The 25,852-nt window shown below is 37.3% G+C and overlaps 1 protein-coding gene across 1 annotated transcript in view; it reads left to right on the top strand.

Moving 5' to 3' along the window:
- Positions 1-5,520: 5,520 nt before the first annotated feature.
- DISP1 (dispatched homolog 1 (Drosophila)) overlaps positions 5,521-25,852 on the top strand; it is a 33,616-nt gene continuing 13,284 nt past the window's right edge. The window contains exons 1-2 of the mRNA XM_009894297.1: positions 5,521-6,026; positions 22,215-22,244. Of these exons, the coding sequence (XP_009892599.1) occupies positions 5,521-6,026; positions 22,215-22,244 (536 nt within the window). The remainder of the gene's footprint in view (positions 6,027-22,214; positions 22,245-25,852) is intronic.

The following is a 25,852-nucleotide window of genomic DNA, read 5'->3' as shown; positions in this document are numbered from 1 at the left end:
CATGTCTCAGGTTCAGGACAGGACAGCTTCTCTACCTCTTGGGCTCCTGGGAGGGATGGAAGGACTAGCTGGCTCTTGAAACACTTGCTACAAAATGGAGGAGGGTAAATTTCCCTTTCGAAAATCTCTTCTACTTCATAATTGTCTTCTAACTACTACTGCGTGGTAAAACTAACTTAGATTGCTGAAAATCTGCTCATTAGCAGGGAGACATTAGTTGAGAAAATAGATGTTTATAGACAATAAACTGACCATAATGGCATTTCTCAAAAATAGGAGCTACGTTGTATCAATCCTCAAAGTGAAGCAGGTGCATTCGTGAGTATATCACCTAAATTGGTGTGCTGATAAAATAAGAATTAGAGAATCTTCTTGAAGATGAAATACATACTTTAAAAATACACCTTAAATACTTGAAAAAGAAGGGGAAAGGACAGGGAAGGCTTGTTCTAGTAAGCACCTATATTTTGTATAGTGAAAGCTTTTCAGGGAAGACTACTGGTTAACAGCTGAAATGGAACAGCAAGAATCAGGGTATTGAGAGAAACCAAGCACCACATATGAACACATAGGAGTAAGAGCTAGAGAATTTGAAAAATGTCTAGCTGAGAGCCAAAATGGAGATCAGCAACCATAAAACATTAAAAAGCTGTTTGACTTGCTAAAGACCATTGCAATGATAGATAACTAGACATCTCCCATAAAATCCGGTATCAAACACCAGGCACCACCTGTTACTCCTGCAAGCACTGAGAAAAAGAAAAGATGCAAAGAATTTTGGTGATGTGAAGGAGGAGAAAGCCCTCCTTAAGAGTGGCTGTGCACTCACTGGCTGGCACAGCAGATGAAGTCTGGAGAGGATTTAACTGAGTTTACAGATTCAGACCATGTAACCCATTTGCCACATTGAAAAACTTTAGTGTCTTAAGGGACTACAAGGTCATCATATTTCATCTGGAAGGAGACTTAATAGGTAGCACTGGCATTGTTAAACATTGCTTATTTCAAGAATGCACTGCTTTTAGAATCCAACTGTTTTACATGAACTTTTGACATGAACAGACGTTTTTGTTACTTCAGACATCGTGTTCATCTCAGACCCACAACGCTTTGTAGCTGTCAGGTCTGCAAGGTCCAGAATACCAGGACTGATTCTGCTGGCTGAGTGGCATGATGCTGACTCCAGCTGAAAGGCTTTAGATAACTTTTAAATGAGATTTGAGTTTTGTCCTACCTTAAATGAAAAATGTAAAATCTTATAACCGGTTTAGTTCTGTTTTAGTGCAAGGTACAAATGTTTTTTCTTATATGGTTAAAACAACCCTCAACGCTTAGCTCTTCTCTGTCGTCTTCTAAAGATCTATAAATTATCTGTATATTAGGTTATACTAAATTTCCACTACATCATTCCCCCTTGAATTTGCACTTCTATCATACTCAATTGCAGGCATTATGAGTCCAGATGGGATTTGTTGAACAAATGTTTTTTTAAGTCTGGTGGGTTTTTTGGTGTTGTTTTTTTTTTAAGAAACTTTAAAGCAAAGAAAAATTCTTTCAGTTACAGCCAAAGGAACAGGTGAACTTAATCCAAGCCTAAAAAGAACACGCTAGTTAGGGAACACCAAATCCTACATAGTTTGTGTGGTACAGCATTACTTTATTTCCTGAAGGGCTTGCAATGCAGATGGCAGATGTCTGCTGGGTTAGCTGTGTTCATTGTTAGCTCTACAAATAATAGAGGGATTACTCCATAAAACTGTCACTAAGTAACATTGCCTCTACAGACTGTGGTACTTTCCAGATATGACACTCTTCCAAGCTGTTGTTTTGAACTGCATGGCTAAAGTGCTTTCTTAGCAGTTACTGTTATCAAGTGTGCAGTAATTAAAGATAATTCTAGTTTTCTTTCCTTAGCAGTCCAGCTGGCATAATTTCTAAATAGATGTTGATGTTTAAAATACCTTGTGTCCAGCTAGAGAGGTAGGTACCTAAGCGTGATGTATTAAACATGTAGGTTAGCACTTCTTCTCACTGTATCTAATCTTCTGTTAAGTAGGGCTGCCTGTATTAAAACCTATATTATCTACAACCTCATTATTCAGAATACCTGTCTACTGCTTCAAAGCCTTCAGATGTAAATTGGTGTGAGTCTGAAAACCCCACTCTGTTGGAGGAGAATACCAAATCCTAAAGCAGTCTGAGAAATGCAGCAGAAATGTTCCAGCATTGAAAGAATTCAAAGATTCTTATTTTTACATTTTGTTTTCATGATGAACAGGTTCTTTGATTTCCCACATCCATGTGTTATTAAAATCTTACTGTGCTTTTACTTGTTGCATTTTAACTGGCTTATTTGTGCATCCTCTAAAGGAGAGATTCTCAGTTAACTGTTTCCTTGGGCCATCATTACATCTCTCAGTAAGTTCCCAGTCCCTGCAGTTGGGGCAGAGGAGACAAAATACAGCAGAGAGATAAGAATATAATCTATATTTCGGTGTGACAGCTGCAGGTGAAGTTTTGCTGTCAGTAGAGTTGCAATCACTTGTATAGAGCGTGATACAAATAAAATATCATAGTACATAATTTTTAATACCCTCAAACATAAGTGAAACAAAACTCAGATAACATTAAACTTGTCAAGTGACATCAACTATCTTACACTTTTTTAGGAAAAGCTACCAAACCAAATGAAAATGTACAGCCCAACTCATACGCTAGAGAATTGGTTTGAGTCCCAGTTCTTCTTAACTGTGATTGATTAAAATGCATGCAGAGTAGTCTTGCTTACTTTAATAAGGCATTGAAAGAACTTCAAGGTAAGCAGGTGCTTCCATTGCCTTTCTCAAAGACTCCATGAAAATGGACAGAACTCAATAGTTTTTCAAGGCTTAGGAAGAAAGAAAGAATCAGCTTGATCTGATAAAATTTTTATAGCTTGTTCAAAAGGAGAGCAGAGGCAGAATTATATGTTGTGGTACTGATGATGATGATCTTTGGCTTTTCTTTGAATTTACTGGTTTCTAAAGAGTCTTTCTAAAGATTGTGGTTAAACTGAAAGGCATGCAGGTAGATATTACATCTGTTGAAAAGAAAGCATTTTATCTTTGATCACATTAAATGGAGGCTGCTGGGCTGGATGCAACAGAAGTTATAATTCCCATGTCAGCTTTTACGAGGGCACAGATTCACCGGAGGTCCCAAGCCTGTGTGTCCAAGTGGGGTTGCCCAGCTTCTGCGGGGGCGAGTTAGTTTGTGTCTCTGTTTGGCACATGTGCGCCTTGCGCGTGAATGTGTGGTTTCCTTTATAAAGTGATTTGAAACAGCTACTAAAAACTATGTCATATTATCTCAATTGCTACACGCTGCAGATGTTCTGGGTTTGAAGCAAAAGGATAGTGCATCAGTCTTCTTGAAGGGCCTAGAGATTTGCAGTATGTCCATACCATACTTGCAGTTATAATAGTAGTTTGTGGGACAGTCACTTTGATCATTGTACAGCAGTTTCAAGTGATGATGTGGATGTGTCTAACTTAGAAACAGAAATGTAACAACATCATCGTGCAGCCTATCTCTTCTGGGAGTGAACGTGAAAATAAGCAGCTAGAAATTCCTAAAATGCTGCCAGACGCCTCACGAGGAGTTTTCTCTGCCTTGATGTCCAGCGCCCTCGCTCTGTCCACTTCAGCAGGCTTTGAAGCTGCCTACAGTACAAGAGAAAACCAAACTGTTCAAACACAGCGGTATTTCACATAACTAATATGTCTTTTCAGACTGAAATGAAGTTTAGGCAGACACTTGAATTCACTCTCCTCCATGGGCTTGACTTGCCTGGGCCAGGGGAGGGGGTATCCGGCAGGAATGTGTGGAATTGGAGGCTGGAAAAAATATGCTCTTCAAGGAGCGTATTCTGTTCTGTGTGGCTATCTAAATGCAAGTGATTTCCCAGGGCATCTGGCTCTGCACATGATCTAGAACAAATAGCAGAGGATTAATTTTCGTTTCAGAAGTGAAGGATTTAGCTATGTCTAGGGGAGGTGCTGCACGGGGGGACTGCCGGGGGTAGCATTCCAATCTGCAAAGCACTTTCTGCTCAGAATTAGCATTCAGGCAATTAAATAGCTCAGCTGGCTGGGCAGGCTTAGCTCTGTGAGCACTCAGCAAAGGTATCTGGGAAGAAAGAGAATTAGAAACTTCCTCGCTTATCTGTCTTAATCTGTATGTTGTGTCTTTCTGCAAAGTTCAGTGTCTGTAAACCAAACCATGCAATTTAGACTTGGAATGTTGTTGATTAAATTCAGTATCAAAAAGCTAACATTGTTAGCCACAGCAGTTGTAATTAACCGATTCTATTCTTTAAGCATTTGTTGATTTATTCTTCTAAATAGTACATAATTAGTGGCCTTTCCTCCTTGTTCTCCTTTGTCCTCCTCCCTCCTCCCCATGTAACTTGGGAAACCAATTCTTATGTAAGTGTGATGTTTGACCTTTTGTGTTATTTATCAAAATAATAATTTCCAACTTATTTTCAAAGCTTATTAACACACAGTTATAGCTAATGCAGAGGAAATTGGCTGCTGTGAGCACCTCAGACAAGTTTTGATTTTGAACTAAGCTCCTCAGTCACCTTTCCAGTGTTAATAGTTTTCACTTATTTACATTTTGCTTGAAAAAGACAAGACTTCAGAAGAAAATCTTTAATATCCTCTATTTACAGCACAGTGCATTTCTTAACTGCCTTTGGAATACATGTCATTTGGAAGCATGAGCTTCTCAATCAACAGTAATTGAATCCTGGGATTATTTTTTTTAAGCTTGGGAAAAACATGTGGTTATATCCTATCTTTTTAGTATTCGTAACAGTTCATTTGAGCTTCTGCTAAAGACCTAGTCTACCATCCAGACATTTTGACAGATATCTGCTGAAGTGGCTTGATTTATTTAAATAAGGCATTTTAAAATAATTTATTCAAAAATACAAATTTGCCTAATTTCAGTAGAAATTGGAGATAGGAAAGGAGGCTACTGAAACCAGCCCATTCATGATTACTAAACAATCTCTACAGTGTGACCCTGTCTCCTGCTGGCTTTCAAAGCACACAGGCAAATTGCAGTGCAAGGTGTGGATGGTTACACAGTTTGTACCAAAATCTGTTTTTGTAAATAGTGGCTGTTACTTAACCCTGTGCAAAATGATCTTGTTCCCATGTATATCAACCATTACTTATTAGCTGTGAGCCAGAGACTGTCAAATGTCTATTCATTTTATTTATATTTTGGTTTCATCACTGAGCTTCACTCTTAAATTTTTCTTGAACAGTTGAAAGTCACTTAAAACATCTCTGTTGGGGTGTGTGTGTGACTCCTTTCTATTTCACTGTGTTGGGAGACGTGAAGATGAGAGAGGAGCTTTACTTATTTTAATCTAAAGTTATTTCTGAGCATCTGAAAGCACCACAGCTCTGTAAACTTTGCTTTATTTGTTTCTTCAGGAACATCACGTATCCACTGAGAACTTGGAGCATGGCTATGAGTAACGTCAGTGACTCTGTGGTCCTGAGCAACGGCAGCATCTTGTCAAATGCTACTGGCCCAGGTATTGCCGCAGCTAATGACGGAGATGTAGCGGTCCAACAACTCCCATCCAAGGAAACACCAAGAACAAAAGCGAGTCCCAATGGCTGCCTGCAACTTAATGGTACAATCAAACCATCCTTTCTGCCTTTAGACAACCAAAGAACTCAGCAGTTGTTGTCGCAGTGCTGCCACCCCTGTCCATACCATCATTCTTTAAGTAGCCATAATAACAAGCAAGAATGTCATTCAGTGGTTGGCAGCTCAGCACCATCTCCTATGACTTCGTGCTGCATGCAGCCACATACTGAGTATTCAGCATCTATTTGCCAAAAACACCCCCCCATATATCAGCCTGCCTGCTGTCTTCAGCCCTCCCCATCCTTCTGCCTTCACCATCAGTGGCCTGACCATTTTCAGCATCAGCCTGTGCAGCAGCATATAGCCAGGATAAGGTAAGCAGATTGCATTATTTGTTAGTTCTCAATATGGGTAGCCTTTTACCATCACTATTTCATTTTCTTAGAAAAGCAGAAGATCAAAAAGGAAGATGAACCAAATTTCTTCCCCAGTGTTTTCAGAGGTTAATCTTTGATGCACTACAAACACCCCCCCACACACCCCCCAAGAAACCAAGTCAGAAAACTAGTTTTGCTGTGCTATATGAGTATTCCTGAATTAGTTCTTTCGGGGGGGGGGAGAGGGGGCGGGGGGAGGAAGGCCTTTTTTTCCTTGGGGATTCCTTAGAAGCTTTTAAACTCGTTTACAAGACAGAGCTTACACCTATATCGTGTGAAACAAACCAGTACAGAGTATCTAAGAAAACACAGAAAACTGGCATGTTTGCATAGTCTAATCAAACCTCATAATTCCTCAAAAACATGCATTGAAAAATACTTCTAACAATTCTATTTGTAAGCAGTTTTTCTTTATCGGGTTGGCTGGTTCAGTGAGTTGTCCCCATGTCTTTCAGTGTATGTATCTGCTAAATTTTAAAGTTGTGCTCGGATTGAGAAATGTTGGATTGTTCCACGTTTTAATCCTTTCTATCCTCCACTTCATATGAACGTGCCTCTTTATATCTGTTAGCTTTGGAGTTCCAGGAACAGTAGTCCCAGCTACAAGGAGTAACAGTCACAAGGAGGATCTTCTGCAGCCTGCTGGTCCTGGGCAAAATCAGTCAGTCCAGGAGGCAATTTCTGAAAATCAAATTCCGCATTGCAGTAAGATACTTTAAAGCTTTTATGCAACGGTATTTTTTTCTGAGTTGCCATTCAGCCAAACTGGATGAATTTTCGCTGGGGTAATAAAATCTACCCTTCTCTGTGCTGTCCAACATCTGCATCCTTGCTCAAAAACTTGGAGCTACAAGGATTTCTCAGTCAGTTGCAATGATTTTGTCCTGATGAAATCCATGAACTAATTTTAAACTTCTGAGAATAGCAGACTGGGACAAATATGTAATGTGGAAAAAGTCAAAGTGAATAAAGCTTTTTTTCCTTAAGGTGAAAGCAGATGAAAATAAGGATAATAATGCAAAGTGCAAATCAGCTTTCCTGTGCCAGTTATTCCTCTTACAAATGGAAAAAATCTTAGCTGTTGGAACTGCTTACAATCAAACATGTTCTTTTCCACCCCATACTTGTTTAAATGTTAAGTAAAAATGAAAACTTTTATGTAATTTTGTATGCAAAGGTATACGGGAGGTTGAGCCATTACAAAATCAGTCAGTCATACTTTTCAAACTGCCAAAATGGGTGCACTAATTTCACTGTTTTTCTCCCTGTGCAGCAGTACTGTTAAACTTCATCTGTATTCTGTAGTCTTGAGGAAGGGAACAAATGTGATCCATGATTTGTGTTTCTGTTCTTAGTCTAGAAAAAACAACAGTGACAAGTTCTTCCAGATATGGTGCATAGCACTTCACAAAGACAAAGACTTTGAACTGCTCTGATTTGGATCTTGAGGCAAGATGCTTTTTTTCATCTTGCACTTCCTCACCATGGTGTATATTTGGACATAAATGTCTGTAAATTATAAATTTATGGTAAATGTTTGTCTTCCTGGTAGCAGTCAAAATAAGGATACAATCTGACCTGTAAAGCACCTGTACTTATTAACTCAACTATATCCAATAGCATACTCTACACATCCCAATTGAGTGGTTACTGTTTCCTTTCTGGACTTGCTTCTAGCTAAGGCAACTGAATTTTCTCAGAAAAAAAGATGCTTGCGATATTCCTCATAGGTCAGCAAATTAAATGAGTCCATCTTCTAAAAGCCACGTAGCTTCTGATTGCTGTTAACTGTTCTTTTAGCTCTAAACTATGGTCAATAGGACTTGAGTCCCATGCCATGTTGGGGAAGCTGGACTTCTTGTATGCATTTTAACTCCTTAAACTGGCTGTGGCTGCATTAACGGACAATGCATACATCCGAAGGTATCACTTGTGTTATTAGCATGGAACCAAAGACTTCTTTTCTCTCTGAATATTCTATAACATGTGTAAATGTTAGTCTACCGATGGTAGAAACAGGGAGCAACTGGATGTAACCTTGCAGCTGGATGGATACATGCTCAGGAAGAAGCAAACTGTCTCATTGACAGTTATTTTGCAGTGCTAAAGAGAATAGCTGGTAAATGTGAATTCATTTTTTACATGCTCAGATAACCTTCTGTACACAGAAGAGTAACACTTAGGTCTGTGATATTTTTACATGATCTCTGTTCCACACCCTAATTTTATTGTATTTTGAGCCTGTAATCTGCACAACAGCTTCTTCTCCAGATATTTTTCTTACAAGGCTAATTGGGACTCATCCAGCTTTGTAACATGTCCATGTTTTAACAGGGTTATTTAAAATGCAGGTTTTCGTAAAATACGTAATTAAATTCATGTGTAGTCAAACTAGCTTTCATTTTGGTACTTTGCATTTTTAAGAATTGCATTCAAATATTGTTATAGTTCTAAGTTTAAGGGGGGAAGAAGTGATTAGCTAGAGGGTGGCAAACTCTCTTGCAAACTCTATCACTAACGATTACAGCTCTGGGCAGGTAACCAATTGTTTCAGCACAACAGGTTTTGTCAGGTTTTGAAGCCCAAGGCTTAACATTTGTCAGTGACCTAATATTAAAGGAATGTGGCTCTGGTATATCATTGTGGATTGGAGTGTATAAAGAAGACAGATTGAAAAAATGCCACACTTGTCCTATCCTCTTAAAGCTGGCTGGATCTGGAATTTTGTAGTGTATTCACCTTTGAAGTTTATTCCATGGAAATGTCATCTATACACCACAACTTGAACGTCTGGGCAACCGGTAACTTTTTCAGATTGGTGAAAAAAGCTTGTAGCATGAAAGAAAATATTTTTAGTGCTTGGTGGTTTACAATGTGATTGTGGCAAAAAATTCTATTGTAAAAGTAGGTAAAGTAGGTTCACTGTTGGTCATAATGATTCTGATCACTTTTAGGTATTTGCAGAGGTTGGAAGATCTTGAGCAAAGGGTTTTTTTGTGTTATTTTGTGCATATATTTAAGAAGTAGTTCATTCAAGCATATTCATATCTCTTTTTAGTGCATATAATATCTTGACCACACAAACGCTCCCTGGGAAATTCCAGTTGTGTCTCTATCAGAATGCAATTGTCCAGGCACTTGATTTGCTTTCTGACAAACGGTTTCTAAACTTACCTGTTTGGAGCATGGTGTGATTAGTTGTTCTTTTCAGGTACTATTGAAAGATTTTTATTTTTTTTTCCACCCTGCCCCTTTGGAGGACTTATGTTGAAGTAACCCTTTTTGTCTGAATGCACTTACGTGTCTCAAGAAACCGGTAGGGCTTAGAGCCACTGGAAGGTGGGTAGTTATTGCCCCTCCTTTTCTGCCATCTGCTTCTGTAATCATCAGCAATCTTCAGTGAGTCGATGATAGAAATGGGGAGGAAGAGCCAAGTAAGGCTGTTAATCTGAAGAAGTGGAAGAAGCATGAAGACTGATGCTTGACAACTGGAAGCACCGAGTTAGGAGTCACTAGGGAAGAGTAAAACTGTGCAGCCCAGCAGCATGTTTAGTGGGATGCAAGGAGGATAAAATAAATAATGAAGGGTTGCATGTTTGAGCAGAACTAAAGGCTACAGTAAAGAAATGTAAAACCAGAAGACTCTTAAAATCATTCCTGGCATTTTTCAAAATCTATTGTTTATATAGGAAAGTATGCATGTAAATAGGAACAAAAGAGGAAGAATATGCAAAAATCATTCAGTAAGTAGTCTCAGGGTTGTGGAAAGCGTGGGGTAACAGTGCTGTGTATGGCTGTTGTCTCTGGTATCAAATTGAATTGCTTCTCTCAGACTTATATGTGAACTTTTTAATGGGAAACACCAGTTAAAAGCTCCCTGTATCCTTGCAAGTCTTGATGCCAACTCTTTTGGAATCTCTCTTTGGTGATACAGTTTAGAGGACAACTGTCTCGCAGACAAAAGGTAGGGGAGAAGAGATGAGGGAGCTCTGAAAGAGCCAATCAGTGGTACTTCTGATGAGGAGACTGCTGCAAACTGCCAGTGCATGTAGTGCTTGCACTTCTTTGGCAATACTAAACCAATAAATTCAGAGAAGTACTCTTCAGTGGGCGTAGACCTGCTCTGTATCGCCTACCATTATTTACATTTCAGGACTATACTGTTAAACCAGATGGGTAAAGAACTGTTTTGAAAAGCATCTGAATTCTCTCTGGTAAAAAAGACAGAATAAAAGGACGTGTGGGATGATCTCTCCGTGAACATGTAGGCATCTCAAGCGAGATGACGAGACAGTTTAAAGCCTCACAGAATCATTGGTTTGGCTAACATTTAAGACTCTGGGATATTTGTAAATTGCTCCTCATCCCCCACCAGCCTAGTTTGGAGGTGTTACCTCCCAAATCTTAGCTTGAATTGCTGGATTCAAAGTTTTCACTTACTAGACCAATTTATATTCTCAGCAAGGCAAAAACCATAGTACTTCAGAGTCAGGAAACAGGTAAAGCGTTAATATCATCAGACTTATTGTACATCTTCCTTTCCATTAGATTTAAGCCTCCTTTTGAACTGTTTTGGCATCGCAGATTTATGTGATGGCTCTGGGATTCTGAGTTCTGCTATATCTCAGAGAGTTCTGTGCCACACAGTTTAAACACTATTACAGACATACTTGAATACTTACACTTTAATTAGTACTTTAAAAAGGAGATCTATAAAAATGAAAAAGCTGTGAAGTGAGGATAGAACATTATAGCTGCCTCTTACCCATTTTATATTTACCTTCTAGTTACTTGGCATAAAAATTAGAACCAGAAAGAAATAAAAAGCTCTTGTTTTCTCAAAAAGCAAGGAATGTTTGCCAAATACCAATCTTAATAACAAGACTTTGTTATGAAACAGCTCCCTACTTGATTCCAGGAAAAGGATAATTGTTATCTAGTACATTCTGCGTGGCTTGCAGAGCTGATTATATGTGTACATGTGTGTACAATATTTTCAAATATTCTCATTTCAGCAACATTAACTGTTCTTAAGAACTCCTACATGGACTTTTTTTAAACAAAGTATTTTCCACCTATCTAAATATTTTCCATTTTGAAAATTGTTAGCTTCTGCTGTGTTAGCTGCACTAAAAGATACTTTTGTTTTTGCTTTTTACATGAAATGTGTACTAATGTCTTTTGTACAAAATACATATGCATATACTGTGCTATAGATTAATAAAAGAGATTTAGTCCTGTTCCCTTGGAAGATTAAAAACAGATATCTTTTAAAAAATATATATCCTTTAAGTCAAATTTTTGAAGGTTGTTTCTGAAACTTTTTATCAACCTTTAGCAACTAAAAGGCAAAAGCTGTTACCATTGTTTCGTTCAGTGTTCAAGATGTCGCAAATACCTTGATGCATGCTGTAGATCAGGAGTTCCTGTGTGTTGGTAATTTTTACGGAAACAATACAACTTCTGACTCTATTCTTATTTAAGCCACTTATTCCATGCGAAAATAGGAATTCTTTGTCCAGTGGTTTCCCAGAAAGAAGAGGCTGGAGGCACATGGGAACCACAAACTTCGATACTCCCTTTCATGTCGCAGCATTAACAGCCCGGTAGCATACTTGGGGGTTTTAATGTAGTTGAAGAAAGGAAAGGGAATGCATAGCAGTCTCATGCATCCTTCTGAATCTGAGTCCAAATGTGGGATTCTCTGTTGTGCACGTGTGGAAGAAGAGCTCTCCCTGCAATTAAACAGATAAACGGGTTTGTTTTCTTTCTCTGAAATAATTTTTCATGGCAGCCAATAATCTGAGCTGTGCTCTCTCATTTTTGCTCATTTTACTCTTTTTTCTTTTAGTCTTACATTGTCCCTGAGTGTGATACCTTAAGAGGTATATTCTGGTTTTATTAATTCATTTACTCTTCCCATGATGATTATTGTGCATTGTTGGCTATGCAAACAACATGCTGCACTTTCTATTAGTTTTGCACAGAGGCTGACATGCAGAGACTGGAAAAAGGGCAAAGGGCTGACATGCAGAGACTGGAATACAAATAAGAAAAGCCATTTATAATTCAGTGGCTGATCAAATTAAAAATAACATGCCTAGAAAAATATTAAATGCACTTAAAGAAAAAAAAATCATCTTGTTCATTAGGCAGTCCAAGGGATTTTTGCAGGCTTTTAATTGTACTAATTAAGCATTAGTATTTGTCTGGACTTCAGATTGCTTTGCAGCAAGCATTTTTGCAATAGGAAAGAGAGACTTGGAAGGTTCCTGCTCTGGTCTGAGTGCAGCTGAGTACCAGCCTGGCCGAATTTTGACCTTTTGCCTCTGCCATTTACAAACTCCAGGTTCTGTGTTTGCTTGAAGATGGATTTCCCGTGCCCTGTATCCCTCACCTTTCCTTGAACAACAGAAGAGCTAGTACTTAACTTGCAATCTGCTGGGCCTTTGAACTGCAGTGTTCAGACAACATAAAGCTGATAATGGGAGGGAATTGGTAAAAAACATGAGTCCTTTCTTTTGTACTAAATTGACTGGAAAACCGGCATCAGCTGTGTTCATTCTTGGAAAGGACTAATTGGTGTGTTTTTTGTGATTACTTTCAAAACTGAGCGTTTACATACACGTATTTAGGGGGAAAAAAAACCACCACAAACCCAACCCACCACATGGCAGAACAGCTAAAATGACAGCAGTTTGTTGGAATGCTTTGACAGTGTATAGTTGTTCTCATACCCTTTTCATTTAATGGTAGATTGTGATAAGGTTCAGATGTGAAACAAGACAACACTAGACAACGAAGAGCAAAAGTCTAAACTAAATGCGGCCAGTGACCAGATTTTCAGCACTCTTTAAGAGATGGGGTTTGAAAGATTGGTGTATTCCTACTTCTTAAAAGTTTTCAGTTTTTCTTATGATGGGGGGGAAGTGCAGAATGAGGAACATTGACTTTAGAAAGCTCTGTGTAAGTTACCATAATTGTATCTGTTTCTAGCTCCTTCCAAAATCACTTGGCCTTGCTCTCTGATGATATTGCAATATCTTCTTCGTCTCCTAGTGAGTAATAATTGATATGCATGCTTTTAAATAGTCAGCGGTGCTTGAATAGTAAAACAAAACAAAAAAAATCCCAAACACAACACAAGAAGGAAATACACAGGACACCTGAGCAATTTGGCATTACTTTTGCTACACTAAGATTGCTGTGAGATTTCTGCCCAGGATATTTACTGAATAAAGAAATCTCTTAAAGCCTTGACTATTAGTGGAAAATAGACATGAGATGGTACCACTGACAGACCAGTACAGGTAAGGGAATTTACAGGTAGAAATCCTAAGTGCTGGTCAGATTTCAGAAAGCCTGGCCTCTCTATTTGGAAATCAGGGTGTGGTTTTTTGTTGGGTTTTTTTTTTTTAATAAAATCATACATAGATTTATGTGCTGGACTAGAAAAGCTTACATGCATCACTTCTCCCACTTTTCCAGTATTTTCTGTGATGATAATGGGATACCCTTCCGCAAAATTCTTGCGTTACATGTCCAATTTGTAGGATGTTTAGTTTATTCAGTCAAGTGGATGAACTTTTGCTAACTTCTTATGGAACGGTTTTGATTATATTAAATCTGTTTTATGGTCTGTTTAACCTTGCAGTGCTTTTTTGGGGGTCTTAGCTAGAATACTGGAAACCTTTAAATGTTCAGTAAATATTCCCTTTTTTCTTGCTTCTTCCTGAGCAAGCAAAACAAATTTAATCTCAGGAGGTACAGAAGGTGGTGTTGCATTATATATGTGCAGTTTTTCATCTATGTCAGCATAAGCTGAAGAGCCTTCTTTGTTTAATTACTTAGTAAATCCTTTTAAATCTTTTAATTGTGTTGAATACACGCTTGTTTTATATCATTCAAAAATTATTACATTCTAAGTGACTAAATTCACAGACATTGGAACAGCAGCTCAACACTGCAATGTATGTTCAAAGTGAAACACTTTGCTAAATTTAGAACAAAATTGCTTAAGTAAAGTATTTTCATTTGCTGCAAGAGATTAAACATGTAGAAAGAGAAAAACTAGCATTTGTCCCCATAGTCAGTCTTACATTTTGGAGAAACTGTAAGGGCTGTAGTCAATCTTCAAAAAAGCTCTCTGGTCAAAGGAGGGTTTCTGAGAGCAAAAATGAACCCCCGGTGACTTACATTCACAAATTCTTACATCTGCACAGGAAGGAAGACTGAAGCGTGTAGCAGTTGAAGCGTGATACAAGACAGTCTGAAGTCTCCCTACTCCAGAGTCAAACTTACATATGCTTAATGTCGGTCATTAATGCCTATAAGAACATGGATTTCAGCCTTTGTGGAGAAATACCTTGATAAAAATAGGTGCTCTTGTACATATCTTTCATTCTCTTTGGTATCATGGGATGGAGTTTTTCTTGTGTGCATGTTGTGATTTCTTGGGTCATGTTAATTTCCTGTCTGTCAGAGAAATACAAGATGTGACCATGACCTTGCCTTGCTCCATTCAACTGGGAAGTGTAATAAAACCAGCTTTGAAATAAAATATTTCTAAGGAAGAAACTTTTTGCCAGTAAAAATGCTGAAAACTACTCTAGTCATCATTTAAATCCCAGAACATATCTATTAATTTCACTGTAATTACCGAGAAAAGAAGAAAGGCTAATGGTTTTAGACTTGTGAAGGATCTTGAAATAATATTAGTCTGCTCCAAATTAGCTGTTGGCTTGTTTTCAAATAATGATTCATGGTGGTATTTTACTAAGCCTTTTTTATTGTCTTGGATAGTTCAGAACTTTTGTTTAACTTGCCAAGCAGTACTGTATGTGGTCCTGCCCTTAGTGCGTCAGAAGTTAAAGGAATATACCTACACGGCTTCAATTAAACCTTTTGAAGAAGAATATACTTTAAATTATGTATAAACTTTGCCATTTAAAGCTGAGACAAGCTAGTTTAGGTATGTTTGAGGGCAGTTTTCTTATTGACAGTTTGAGAACTGTGTTTAAAAGTGGCTACACTCGTTGCAGAAAAGCTTGGGCAAAGACGAATACAAGAAAAATATTTGTAGGGTGTATAATACTTGGCTCCTTCATGAACCGTCAGATTTTCCTACAGAGAAGATGGTTTACTTCCTGTTGAAGACAAGTGGACCAGGTAGATGCTATTGAGGAAAAGAGCCAGCTTTCCTAGAAGTTGATAGTATTTAGTCAGTTGTTGAAGATGAAAGAGGGAAGGCAATAGACGTCAGTATTGCAAAAATGAGGTTCTAAGGAACCTTAAACTGAAAACTTTCTAAGTAAATCATGTGTTCCTGCATGTATACCATCCATATGGAGCAGTGAGGAAAAGGTGGGGGACAAACCCCAAACCTTGGAGATGTTTATGGGAGCATTTCAATTTCAAGTCGTCTGCATGCTATAAATTTATGGGAGTTTAAATTTTAGCATATAATGAATCATACTGGGGTACTAAACTTATCAAAATAACTTCCAAATGAAAATATGTATGCATAAGATGTCAATATGGTCGCATTGACCTTTTCCTATCTCTTTTGACTTGATGGAAACGTATGTTCCTGTTGTATGTTGGCATGAGCCGGAAGTTTGTGATGGGGAGATGTTGAAACTCCCTGTTACTTCATTCACCTAGTTTGAAAAAGTTTAATATTGATTTCATAGCAGAAAGAAAATGAGCAAAACCTTGGCTTAGTTAAGTAAATAGGGTTTGCCACTGATATTCAAGGAATCTAGTTTTACTCAGTGTGCATACTGTAGGTCAGTAAAGCATACACTGTTATGCTAAATGTAAATCAGTTAGAACAAGAATCACTTGGACAATGATTTTATGATTGTTAACACCTTCCTTACAATTGCTTTCCTTGCAGAAAGACAATGTTATTTGCTCATACTTGCTGTGAACATAGAGCAGATCCTCAGGTGGAACTGAAGAGGTAGGTAAGAATACAAGAACAGACAAGAACCTTCATAAAGCTCGGTATCTCAACTATGAAAATGTGAATTGACATCTATCATACAGTTGCCAAATAGCATATTGATTTTTGGTCTCTCTACTACAAAGAAGTGGTTGCTTAGTTTTCTGAATAAGAATAGTCTTAGAAATAAATATAAGGTTAAGCAAAGCTGCAACATTGAGATTTCACACTTTTTAATGGGATGAAATAGCAGTTAGTTTCAGATCATCTCACCTTGATAATCTAGAGAGAAAAAACATAAAATCCTTTTGCATTGTTCCTTCACATCTTATATGGGAGAGAACAAGAAAATTCTTGGCATTTTTCTTGCTTTCAATAAAACCTTAAAAAAAGCAACTTATCAGTGAAGTAAATTCTATTGTCATCTTTACAACATCCTTCCTTTATAGATGTAAATAAATAAAGCTAAGTGCAGACAAATACAATAAACACTACATGTTTAAAAAACATCTAGAGAGACTTCATGATTAGAATCAAGGAAAACTCTACACTTCATAGTGAAAAAATAAATTGGGAGGCTTGTAAAAAATTTTTTGGCAACTTAATCTGTTGGATTTGTTGTCTGAGTGGTTGTAGTGATTGTTAAAATGATAAAGCATGTACACCTGATATAGCAGCAAAAGCTCGCTTGATGTTGTAGAGCATTTCAAATTGTTCTCATGGGTCAATGACATTCTGAAAACATGAGGATTTTTTCTTCCTCTGCCAGGATTTAGTTTGTATTGTATGTTCTAATGGTAGGTGTACAATATGATGCATATCTCATTCTATCCTGCAGGGATTTAGCTTATCCTTGAGTGTAATAATGACAAAAAGCTATGTTTTATCGCTTCTTGTAACCAGATCTACCAACAAAGGGAATAGCTTCCCTCTGGCAAAGTAAAGCATTGAGGTTAAACACCTCATAATCCTTGGACAGGGGAGTCTTTATATTGTTGGCTTTTTTTTTCCCAGTAAGTACAGCTATTTATTGTAACTTAACATTTTTTACTCAAGTGAATTTTTTAAGTGAAAGGCAAGAGTGCAAAATTAGGTTTTCTGCTATTGGCTTTATACGAATTAGTTTTTTGGTATCAGTATGTTTAGATACCTGTGTTATACAAGGTGCTTCGGAAAGAAGATACAGTTTGTGTCATAAAGAGTACACTATGTCACAAATACGCTATGTGTTTTTGTGAATGTGATGTATTTGTATCGAGATGATATTTCGAGATGATATGAGATGATATATCGATGTTATTTGTATCGAAAGAAATAATACATCTCTTTTATGAATACCTGCACAAGGAAAGTAGAATTAAGATCATGTGAAACAGTTGGTGTTTGTCTATACTGCCAGAAACTGTAGGTGTTACAGACCTGCTGCAATGTCCACAATTTTCATTTCTTCTGGATCCCGTTTTGCTGGAGCAGTTGTCATGATTGCTTCTGCTGCTGTGTTATCTGCAGTGCTATTTGTGATCATTTACAGCCCTGTAACTACTACTTTATGATAAATAGCTGTAAGCTATGCATTTATTTTCAAAATTTTCTGCAGCTCAGTGCCAAAATGAAGGAGACCAGCTATCTGACCAGTTAGTTTTCTCTGAATAATTTTTTGGAAAATCGGGCTTTTCCTGATCTGTCAAGTTTCTGTCAGTGACCATTTCCATGCTATGCTTGCTCCTGGGTTTGAGCCCTGAAATTATGGTTGGCTGCCACTGTTCATATTCAAATGTCACCAAGCATGGATCTCAGCTGCGTTTGCTGAGAGGTGACATTTATCAGCAGTCAGTACTTTTTCATCTAAGACCAGTTCCTGCGATGAAGTAGGGAAAAGTGGTTGCAAAGACTGGTGTGTAGCTTTTAACAGTGCTTCTAGTCCATTCAGCTGGGACTTCATAACTCATGAAACATTGTTTGTGCCATGTAATGTCCAGGTGACATGAAGGTTATAGAACCAGATTTAGTAATATTTATGACTTCCAAAAGCTTGCCTCTTCATTGTTGTTCTTGAAATTAGGACCAAAGTCCCCTCTCTGTTATACCCATGTCAATTTATTAACTTTCATGAGAAAACTCATTCAGTGCTGTAACTGGTAGGAAACTTTGGCTTCATTGAGAACCTGAAGGCAGGATGTGGCTGAGCGGCATGGTGTGTTCCCCTTCAGGAAGCTAGAGCAGTAGTTGTCATCTTTCTCAGATTGAAAAATGTGTAAAACAATAGTATTTTTTTTGTGTGAAGTGCCCCTATTCAAGTTGGTAAGTACACAAAGACAAATGTTTTCTATTACCTCACTGTTCAAAATATTGGTAAAAATGCTGAGGTTAAGTGCTTATTTAGACTGGAGAGGTGAGCATTGGAGCTGTAGTAGTCTAGTCCAAGCTGGTGCCCTGATCCGTCCTCCTGATACTCATTATATCCTACAGTAAACTTTTGGATGCTATAGTAATCCTTTTTAAAAACACCATTCCTCCTTTTCACCATATTGCACAGAAAGAGGCTGGTCCACCAAATACATTTCACATTAAGAAATGTCGGGGGGTTTTAACCAATCTAGTTACCCTTTCTTTGTGTAGTTCTTAATTGTATGGTGCTCAGTCTGAACTTGCCATTAGGAAAGGACAGGATGAAGCAAAGCATCTGTTAAATAAGGGCTGAGACTTGCAGTAAATGGTGGTAGAATAGAGCCTGTCTTTTTCTTCTCCCTTCCCTTTTCCCCCCTTGGTGCATAGAATGTATTAGATTTTAATCAGTGACTGTAATTTCTGTAATAACTTGGTTGTGCTAGTTCCGTCACAAACAACTGTGATTGTCACTTTCCACTATCAAACTTGTGAGAACTCAGTACAGAGGTAATTTAATACGCAGATCAGCTTGGCTTTTGTCCCAGCACAATTATGGAATTCACCATTTCTTTCTCATGAAAACTGATAAGGATTCTTTTTTTCTGTCTAGACTTTTTTTTTTTTTGAGGTTAGTGGCATTTCTTAAGCTGGCTAACTGGAAGTATAATACTTAAAAAAATTAGACACAGTTGTGTTAATTAAGTGGGACAGATCTGGTTTTGCCATGCATTTCTGTATTTTAGAGCATAACTAAAGAATTTTTTGGGCATAGTTTTCAGGGATAACTTTTCCTATTGACTGATATAATAGAGTCATCACAACAGCTGCAAGGGATTGGTTACACTGCTGGAATTCACCCGAGTGTACACAGGTTTTTTTAATGCATGCTTTTCGAAACAAAACAGTTTGATAGCAGGTGTGACCTTTAACCCTCCCTAACTTTGAAGAACTTAATCATCATCATTTGTTCAGCACTGAATATATTTTGCAGGTGGAGGAAACAGAGGGATATGTAGTTTGGTTTTGATGGGAAAGGGGGAGGGTGAGGAAGGGTCGTGTTGATATTTTTACCTCTTTTGTATAAACCAAATTAGCCTCGGTTAATTTTTGAAAGTTCTGTCTAAAATTTTCCATTCTGTTAAGGAAATCTGTTTCAACATATGGCTGCAGAGACATAAATGAAAGACAGGGTGAAGTTTGAAAAGAGAGATTTAAAACGTGCACATTTATTAAGGTTTTGCAGCAGAAGATGCTGGGAGAGCTGTGGAAAGGGTGAATGTACAAGAAGATACATTGAGAAGGTACCTGCATCGTCCCCAGAACAATATCAATTACACATTGGTCCTTCCCAACAAATGTTTGTTTCACCAGCTTTTTGAGGACCTCAGATGATTATGTGGCAGTTCTGTACCTCACTGTCCAACCAAACCCTTGTATTTGTGGGATTGTGTAGTGATGTGGACATGGCACTCTGGATGAACCAGCTAACCCTTTATAAAGTCATGGAAATCACACTAATGATCATCCGAGGGTATGGAAGGCAATTTTGTGTGCCAACGTAAACCTGAATTGTCTTATAAACCTTTATATAATCAGTATAAACCTGAATTACAGCAACCTGTACTAGTTGTTGTCCTTGGGTGGCTGTTGGTTGTACCATAGTTGTATGGTGAGGTCCATTATGGCACAGATGAAAATGGCACTTGCTTTCACAAGTGACTGAACGTATATGGAAATGTAAATCTGTACAAAAAAAATCTAGAAATACATGTTTGAATCACCGTATTAACATTAAATATATGCGGATGTATTTCTCTATAATCTGTAAACCCAAGAGTGAATGCTGCAATTACAAAAAATCTGTTACCTGACTCTAGCTTTGTCCTCTTTGTCATACAGGCATGGAGGCATGCATTCAGCTCGTGCGCTGTATTAGTGCTGAATTAGTCCATGAAAGGGCTTGTCTGTTTAAGCATTTCTCTTCATACAGAGTCCTGTTACTACTAACTTCAGATTCAGTTTTAGTAAGTTCTGTAAGTTCTGTTCACAGCAGTGAATTACTGCCGATAGAAATTCGCTTTTATACAATTCTTATTTCTTATAACAGTTAAATTAATATGGGTTTATATTTCTTGAGTAAATAAATATATTAGCTTTATATTTCCTGATGGAATGTTCTATCATAGTTATATTTATGTGCTATGTTGCTTGAGAGACATCATGAATGAAGATGAAGAGTAAAAGAGGGCTTAGCATCAGTGTTTAGCGTTGCTAGTTTAATTAGTTCTTCCATCCTCCCTGCGGAGGAAAGGGAAAACAGTAATGGTCACATGTATATTACTCTATGCTGTCAATTACATTTTTATCACCCTTTTGCTATCATGTTAGCAAGGCTTTGAATATGTCTGAAGTGGCCTGTTACTGCGTTTAGAGCTGGTTTGCATTGGATTATACTTTTTCTTTGGTGTAACAGAGCATGGTGTTAGAGGCTGTTTTATGTGGATTATTTCCCCTTTACCTTTACAGTTGCTCGGAGTTAGAAATAGATACAGTCTAAGCAGTACCGTCACCTAGCATGGGTGCGGCTGCAACTACCTTGAGATGATGATGCCAGAACATTTTGGTTCCCCAGGACTGGAATTTTAACCCAGTGTGTTGAATCTTATGCTTTAAAGGACAGAAACTCTCATTCCTGAGCGCTGACTTAAGCTTTAAACTTTTGTGAAAATCTCTGAGGAGTCCAAAGTTGGAGCTGTTAATCGATGATCTTAAAGGTCCCTTCCAACGTTGACGATTCTATGAAATCCCATGGTGTGAAAGTATGCAAATCTTAACTCTTTTGGAGACCTCAATATAGAAGTACTAAGTGATCTATTTTATGCAATCAGCTGTTTCTTAAGTTGTTGGTTTTGATACCTTTTTAAAGAAACAATATTAAATATGTCCTTGATGGTAAAACAAGTCCATAACTTAACTGAAGCCATAGTATGGTTCCATCATTGGAGTGATTGTACGTTGCAGTCATAGACAGGAAATTCTTGAAAGGACTTACAGACTCGTTATGGGAATTTTTTTTTAAAGTGAGATTTATGTGAAACTTACTGATCCAATAGCTAACAAAATGAAGTGCTCCCTAAACAGTGGCAGATATGAATAGTTTGCATTTGGGTTTGTGATGTCCTGATCAAAGTAATCGAGGTAATGATGTTTGTATTAGATTTTTAACAAATAACAAAAACTTGCATAGATAAGTTATTTTATAAAGGTACCTTTTTGTTATTCTGTTTCCTGCAATATGACAAGACAGAACTTATGTCCAAAAATTTTTTTGTATCTGAATTACAAAGGACAATTAAGAAGGTTTGTGAATTGCAGTGTGTTTTGGTTGTCTGTTTTGGTTGTCTGTTTCCATCATTGCAATGTGTTTTGGTTGTGTGTTTCCATCATATGCAAACTTTGTCATGATTTTCAATGGTACTGAATTTTTATTGTGGTAGTTTATTTGCTCTCTTGTTGCAAACTGCAAGCCTCTTAAATAGTAATCCCAAAAATCAGCTGCATAAGATTTCACTTTTGAAAACCCAGCTGTCTGTAGCTGTAATTAGTTTCTGAATTACTTGTTTGCAAAGCCTCAATTGGATATGATTGTATGCCTTTTAAAATAATTCATCTTCTAAGATATCTGATTTTTATAATTTAGCTGCTTATCCATGTATGGGAAGAATTAAACAAATTGGCATGTGCATGTATATTTCATATATTTTCAATTACTCTCTTTTTCTTCCTTCTAGGCCAGCCAGACCTTTCAAGTTACCAAAAAGGTAAGGTCTAATACGGACACATGTGAGGTTTGCAGAATCATAAAGTCAGTAGATAAGGTGATGGCAAAACTGTTATTCCCCACACAATGCAAGAGCAAGGAATGTTCGAGGAAAATAGTTGGTAATCAAATTAAAACAGATTTTTTAAAAACGAAAAGTAATCTTTATGCAGCGGGTAGTGAATTTCTGAAACTGCCACAGGAGATTGTGGAGGCAAGTATCGTCAGCAAGTTCAAACAACACTTAGAAGAATTGATCTACGATGGGTCCCTAAGCAAACACTGAAATCAGGAGCCTGGGACAAGCTCTTTAACATCTCTAATCACACATCTGTGAATCCTGGGGGACCGGGAAGGGGATAGACCAGAGATGGTGGCCAAACTCTTGTGCTCCCTATAAGTAGTCTTTCTGTAAATAGCTTCTTTTGGATAGGCTTTTGGAGATAGTATACTGGGCCACAATTTTTAAAATCTGTGCAGATTTCAGTGAGGTGGGGTTTTTTTTGCAAATATTTTATGTTATTTTTTTACTACAGTCCCTGCCATTCTCTTTGCATGTATATCCACTTTCTGCACAAGCATAAAAACCCCGTGACTCAGTACCTTTTTTATTAAGGGTGAGTCTGAGAAGCAGCTTAGTTGTGTCATCAATAATGATAAGACAACCAGACAGAAAAGTTCAGAAATTTCATCGTGATTTTTTTTTTTCTTCCTAAAACCAGAAACCCCACACAGTCAAGAACACTAGGTTTGGACTGCATATGCTCTGAAGAATGGCAGGGTCAGAGAAAACAACAGTTACAATTTGCCTTCAGTAAAGCACAAGCTTGTTTGCCAAATATCTGGTTTGAGTCACATAAATCTGTTTGTTAATAAGAATTCAGCAACCCAAATATATATTGCTCATATTGACCTCTTTATGATATAGAAACTATATATGGTATGTTTCTGTCTCTTTATATGAGAGTGGGTAGTGGTTTAACCTGATTATGTCTGCATATATGTGCTGAATTGAAAAGTTTAAAACTATCCAGGTGTTAAGCGATAACTTAAAATGAGGAGGAGAAGTGGAGCACTATCTTTTTTTTTTTTCCCTTTCTACTTCTTAAGAAAGCAACTGAGCTCTTAGATCACCTTGGAGCAAATTGCTTGAAATAAGTCTTTTGTGGTGCTAAATGGGTGAGATAACTATAGATTGAGTTAATTACTGCATCTCCTAAGCATTTTTGATTTTTTTTAAACATGAAAAAAAAACCACCACCAAAACCTCAAACTCTTTTCAGGTGTGTGAAAAACATCGGAAGGGAAGACATTAATGAAAACTATACGTATCTTCATGGTACAAGGCAGCTTACAGCAGTGTCCCCAGTCTAACAACTAGATTGAAAGCAGGGTGTGAAATGACATAAAAAAGAGATTTCAGTCAGTGTCATAGTTATGGAGAATTCATCATTTAGTGCTTGAATAGTTTGGAGGAAAAAAAAAACAAACCAACAACAATGTATCAGCGTAGCCATATGCCCAGCTCACTGAGCAACTGTAGTTTTAATTAAGCATCAAAAAGCAGGATTTAGGAAAGTACTAAAGGATGTGCCTAGCACTAAGGATGTGCTTTCTGAATGTGATTCCTTCACTGAGGAATTGATTTAAGTGCTTTCCTCCTGTACTCAGCCATTATCAGCAAGAGGTCATTTACGCAGAATCTTAAGTCAGGGCAGTGGCTTACTTTTCATAGAGAAAATGACAAGTAGCTGAACTCATTTCATGGCTTTTTAATGGGTGAAAAATAAAATGACTGCCATCTGTTTAGCCACTTATGATGGGTGGGGATCGAGGCTGGCTATAGGCAACTTGGTTGGAGCCAGAGCCCTCAGCAGCACCAAATGATGCTCAGACAAATAAAATTAAAATGTAGTGTGGTTAATCCTTTTTTGTGTTCTAGCCCAGGTCAGCTTTGCTTGTCTGAATTTCAGCATGTGATACAAGAAACAGGACATATTTGCAGGTGTAAACAAGCACCTCTGTACGTGGCTTATTAACATGTTAAACACTTCACCTAGGACATAGTTTCTTTCACAGCTAGTGACTGAAGAATTTAACCAATTTAAGAGCTGCTCAGCTGAGAACAGAAGTGTAGAGAGAACATATCAAAGGGGTAAATCTGGCACTAGTGATGAATAAGAAAATAAATCTTGTGGTTGTAATTTTTATGACTTCAGAGCAAATGTCTCTAATAGCTAGTCAATCTAGTACTTGGTGTTTATGAAAACATTTAGTCCTATAAATAGGAAAATTCTATTAGGTCATTTACTTCCCCTCACTTCTACTTTGTACAATTGCTCATTTGGCAAGCTGCCCCTTTGTGATTCACTTTAATAAAACTTACACTTAAGATTGCTTTTCAGGCTTTTGCTAATTAACCTCTTGTGTGAGAATGTAAGAATTATTCCACATTTACCTAATGGGAAATTGAGATACACCCAGTGCTTTGGACTTCCTTGCTCCTTAAACCTGTACTTGGACCCCTAGACTATACCTATTTCCACATGCTGTGGAAAGTCAGCAATAAGTTTGGTCGCTGCCATTGATTTTACAGTTAGAAAACTGGGAAGCTATTGCTGGAGTGAGGAGCTGGGCATTACCTCCCTTCTTACCAATGGGGCAGAAAATTTCTGTAGAGCTGGTAATTGAATTAGATAACGGGTGGCTTTCAAACTGAAAAAGAACTATAATCTTTTAAAACAGTAGAAAGAAGTACAGAGACTGCTCTGCTATGAACTTTCATGTTATGTTGCATGTGAGTTGCGGAGGAAATAATAATTCTTGGTCAATTTTTAGTGTGTACCCAGACTATCAGTATAGAACAATTCGTAGCCTATAATTATTTTTCTAATGCCTTTTAAACTTTGTGGGACTGTCTGTACTCTCTTTGCTCCCAAGATTAGACAATGGTGCCCTTGAAACATAAACTCTACAAATTCAAGTCTTTACTGTATGAAAAATAAAGAAATTAAGATTTCTATTTTTCATTTTATTTTCTGATACTTCTCTGTCAATTTAACACAAAAATATTTTATGAAAATGATGAAAATTAGATTTGCATGTAAAAATTCTTGCACTCTTAAAATTTAGAATTAAGTAGGAGTTAAAATCCAAGGATAAGTGTTATACTAGAAGATTAAACAATTAATGCTGATTAATTTAGGTATCACATTGCAACTCCCTTGCACCTTTGAATTTACAACAGATTTTATGGATCATTAGTATATAGGGTTTGAGTAATGTTTTTAATGACTGTTTTATATATAGAGAAAAATGTTTTCTTTTGGGTTCTACTTTAAAACTGATTTTTTCTCTCTCTGCTATATTCTTTAAAAAGCTTAAGCTTTCAAAGAAGAAACCGTGTTGTTTTCTATCATTAAATTTGTAACAAAATGTCTATTTTCTAGTGGTCCCCAACCATGGGTAATACCCATGTTAAAAGTTACGTATAAAGTAAAGGAAAAAGTATTTATGTAAAATATGTTTAGTCTTAAACAACAGTTTTCACTTCACATATTTTTTTTCATTTTTTATGTAACACATTTTATGTAAATTATTGCTGTGCCA

The sequence above is a fragment of the Charadrius vociferus genome, unplaced genomic scaffold (genome assembly GCF_000708025.1).
Source record: "Charadrius vociferus isolate BGI_N301 unplaced genomic scaffold, ASM70802v2 scaffold261, whole genome shotgun sequence".
Classification (NCBI taxonomy): domain Eukaryota; kingdom Metazoa; phylum Chordata; class Aves; order Charadriiformes; family Charadriidae; genus Charadrius; species Charadrius vociferus.
Note: the sequence above shows the minus strand (reverse complement) of the source record. Positions and strands in the feature narration are given on the sequence as shown.